Raw genomic sequence first — 3,940 nt, forward strand, 5'->3', positions numbered from 1 at the left:
TTATGGCCTACTCGATTGATTTTATTCCGTCCAGAAGATTTCGATCCACAGCCTTCGTTCCAACTCGTTGTGACAATAGTTACGCACACAAACATTTAACATGTACAAAATTTTCGAGATCATCGTGAAAATGAAGTCGAATGTGCAATCGTTTCATGATACAAGTAAAAAGTCTGTTACATCAAAACTAAAACAGATAGGGACAGTGTATTAAGGCTCCTGGTTCCTCGCTGCCAGTCGTCCTGTTCGATGACGTCAGAAGTGAGGGGATCTATGCCTGGAATTTTTGCGGTATTCAAATGAAAAGATATACTCACGAAATCACACTTGTGATCGATTCAACAATCTCATAAAATACTCCGCGTTCCGAATGCGTTCTTTTTGCTCGAACGATCAACGAATATCTGTAAAATTAACGCGACGGATCATGAGAAAAAAAAATAGATTAAAAAGGAAGGATGCATCGCATGTTAATTTTACAGTTATTTATTAATCGGTAGGGCAGAAAATGTGTTCGGAATATTTTACAAGTGTGCTGAATCGGCCACAAACATGTCATTTCGTGGGTATACCTCTTTTTTTGTATCGAACCGCGAGAATTTTCGGCGTTTCCTCGCTTCTGACGTCATAAGACGACTGCAGCGAGGTTGGCCGGGAGCCTCAGAGCGAAACAGAGAAATGCTGAGTCCTGGAATTCTGACTTTTAATCAAACCAACCGATCACTTCGCACAATGCTGCATCTCCAATTCAAACGTCAGACAATCATTCAGGTCGGAAAAGGATCGATGTGGCGTTTATGGATCTTCATTACGTAACCGTGGTTAGAATACGGCATTCGTGAATCCTAATTACGTAACTGTGTCCGACTGCACGGAAAGCGGAACGACCCAGATTTCTTCCGAATGCGTATCTCGTGAATGACACATATACGTATCGGTCTTAACCGATAATTAAACCGCAGCCCAATCTAAACTGCTGTTTGGAGTGATTGATCACACCGCTGAGCGCGAACGAGAATGGTAACGGTTGCAGCCTCTTTTCAAGGACCGCTCCTACTATCCAATTCGTGTCTATGCTACCTGTAACAATCCGTAAGATTGAACTGTTAGCATTAAAGAATCCGGGAAGATTTATACCAAAGTCCAGCTCAAAACGTATCGAATTACTTGAATGAAAGTCTCGACTTATCTCGAATATCGTCACAATCGGATTGGATTCACCCTATTCAGACGGTGGCAGGCAAGTGTCCGTCAATTCTCCGAGACACGATACGTCGTATGTTGCTATCGGATGTCGAAATTGCCGATGATCCAATGAGAAGAATTCGTTTCCCAAAAATAGATTTGTCATTGGACCATCGATTACTTTCCGGCATCCGGGCAGCGGCATACGATGTATTGTATTCCGGGCCTAAATTTTCCGGAGAACAAAATGTTAGCGGGGGAGTCTCGATAAAGTGAATCTATTGGATATCAGGGATCGTCGTGTGTCGGTGTGAATCTTATGTTAATGATGATGATGGATACTGTGAACAGTCAAATGCAAGAGTGTTGGGGAATATTTTGTCGGAAGGGGGTTGACGGACGCTTACCTGCTCTCGTCTAAACAAATAGTGTGAATCCCGCCTAAAGCCGAAATTCTCGAAACTCAACTATCGTCACAAGAGAATTTAGGACGAATCGGTCTACGCATTTTTCATGGTATTCAAATGTCAAACACGAATACGCACCTCTAAACACTAAATCTGCCTTCGGTAGATCGACTTGATAGGCAAGAGTAGCCGTTGACTCCGGTATTCGCGCGTTGATCTCCAACTCCACACCCACTTGCACTTGTGAACTGGCTTGTTGATGGAAACACAGGTGGCAAGCGGACGGACCTAACGGGGAAGATAATCGTGCAGAGGAAATCGCAAGAGACGCATCGTCGTCGAGAACGACGTGAAAAAGAGCTACGTACTGATGCTGCCACTGATGGTCGAGTTGCCGTGCGTGTACCTGCCAGCGGCAGACAATAACGCAACTTGTCCTCCTGGTATACCAGCTCCACGTTGATACGCGAGTTCACCACCCAAGGCGAGCGAAGGTGTTACACTGTGGAGATAATGCAAGACCATGACACCTGAAAAGACGTTTGCAAGAGTTACAGCGGGAGAAGTGGAGGGAGAGATCCGAATAATTTGCTGTTTCTCCTATTCCGTGCGCTCACCACTATTGTTTATAATATCCGGGTTGCCTAACGTCGCCGAAAAAGTGAAATTGTCACCGCGGTAATCGGACGTCAATTGCACAGCGGTGTATTTATTTCTCTGCACCTGCGCCGCAAATTTCGTCTTAAGCCTTGAGCCAAATTGGTGGAGAATACTGGCATTGAGATTTCCACTGGGGTCAATATCACCCAGTAATACCGGGTAAGCCTCCGCAGGTGAAACCTGCTTTGTACCCACATAAGTAGCACCAAATCTGACAATTTAGATGAATCAGAACGATAAATTAACGTGAGTTATGAAACGAAAAAAGTATCAATGTACCAAAGTGTCTTCATAGGTGTTCTAACTTACCTGTAACAAGATGGTACTACATTACCCATGTTAATAGTGTGCGAGATATGAAAGTGATTGCTCAATCCTTTGTTAACTACCAATTTAGCACCCTCGAAATTCATAGGAAATATATCTGCAAGATAAATATACTCAGAATATATTCAGAATAGTACAATGACAAAGCAACATAAATTCAAAGTTTGCATCATGTGTTGCTCAGAAACATTAGTTTGATTATATTTTCCTTTCTCACTTCGATACAGAGATGTAAAATACGTCAGATCATTGACATTCAAGTAAAAGTCACACAGTATGAATTATTCGTTGTTAAACAAATAATCTAACCAAGAATTTTCTGTGACAAAATAAAAAAAACATGAAAATTCCCAAGAAGATATATGAAGAAGGAATGAGGAAGGAAAGAGATGAGAGCATTTATTTCAGTCAATGGACAAGTGCTCTAAGAACAGAATTAAATACATATATGTGAATTGTTACAATGAAAAATCAAAGGCAATATCTATACAAAAAAAAGAGAAGTGAGACAATTATAAATTAACATGAAAGTAGTGTATGATTAATATTTGTATTTTGCAAAGGGGTTGAGGGAAAAATGGAAAAATAAATAAATGCGATCGAAATGTTATGCCGGAATAGTTCCGACCGTAAAATTAATCGATGAAGATTTAAGTAAAAAGAGAGAGAGAGAGAGAGAGATGGATGGACAGAGACGGAGAATGATAGCATGGAGCACGTGACGAGCATTTTCTGCGGAATACCTTTGCATTTTTTATGAAGATCCTCAATGGTACCCGGGTTTTCGATCTTAGCCTCACTGACAACCTCATTGTTGGATTCATACAACATGCTTCTCGGGTCCTGCCTTTCTGCATCCCGTTTTGCATCGTAACCCGGTGGCATGAACGGCATCGGAGGAAGTGTAGTAGAAGAAGCGGCTTGCACCACGTTTCCCATTTTTTAATTAATAGATCCGCTTCTGTCCGACCTGTCACGTGTCGATGATCAATCTCAGCCCGGTCCCCCGATCGGATAAACCGTACTCAAAGCTTGGATCTTTATTTATGTAACGATGATGGGGCCGGACTAACTTTGTGGGTTATGAGAGTCGGTATATTTCATCACGGGTTGCCATTTGCAGAGGGCGATATCATGGATACGTTTATAGCGCCAGTAGTGCCTCTTCGAACGCACTCCATAAATATGCCGGCGCCAGATACAAGAATACCAACACGAAAAGAACATCGGATGTTGCTGCGCTGGTCGAACAGTGACTGCGTTCGGCGAACACGACGGTTAGTTAGGTTCGGACGAATCAGAACCAAGTTCACTAAACTCAAGTTTAGTTGAACTTGTTCCAGTTGATCAAATTTCAATTC

The 3,940-nt window shown here is 42.3% G+C and overlaps 1 protein-coding gene across 1 annotated transcript; it reads right to left on the reverse strand.

The window, feature by feature from the left end:
* LOC106747018 (mitochondrial import receptor subunit TOM40 homolog 1) lies at positions 1 to 3,717 on the reverse strand. Its single transcript, XM_014624291.1, has 6 exons — positions 3,323 to 3,717; positions 2,562 to 2,676; positions 2,210 to 2,463; positions 1,961 to 2,122; positions 1,731 to 1,880; positions 1 to 1,080 (listed from the first exon to the last, which is right to left on the reverse strand). The coding sequence occupies exons 1-6, from the start codon at positions 3,516 to 3,518 to the stop codon at positions 941 to 943; spliced, it is 1,017 nt and encodes a 338-aa protein (XP_014479777.1). The 5' UTR covers positions 3,519 to 3,717; the 3' UTR covers positions 1 to 940.
* Positions 3,718 to 3,940: the final 223 nt, after the last annotated feature.

This window comes from Dinoponera quadriceps, unplaced genomic scaffold (assembly GCF_001313825.1).
Source record: "Dinoponera quadriceps isolate SergipeBrazil2010 unplaced genomic scaffold, ASM131382v1 scaffold106, whole genome shotgun sequence".
Classification (NCBI taxonomy): domain Eukaryota; kingdom Metazoa; phylum Arthropoda; class Insecta; order Hymenoptera; family Formicidae; genus Dinoponera; species Dinoponera quadriceps.

Bases quoted from the DNA above. Each gene is read 5' to 3' on its own strand.
- LOC106747018 (XM_014624291.1), bottom strand. From the start codon at position 3,518: ATGGGAAACGTGGTGCAAGCCGCTTCTTCTACTACACTTCCTCCGATG. The intron at 2,123-2,209 runs GTGAGCGCACGG...ACGTCTTTTCAG, and splicing joins GGATATTATAAACAATAGTG to GTGTCATGGTCTTGCATTAT. The intron at 1,081-1,730 runs GTGCGTATTCGT...GGATTGTTACAG, and splicing joins GGCAGATTTAGTGTTTAGAG to GTAGCATAGACACGAATTGG.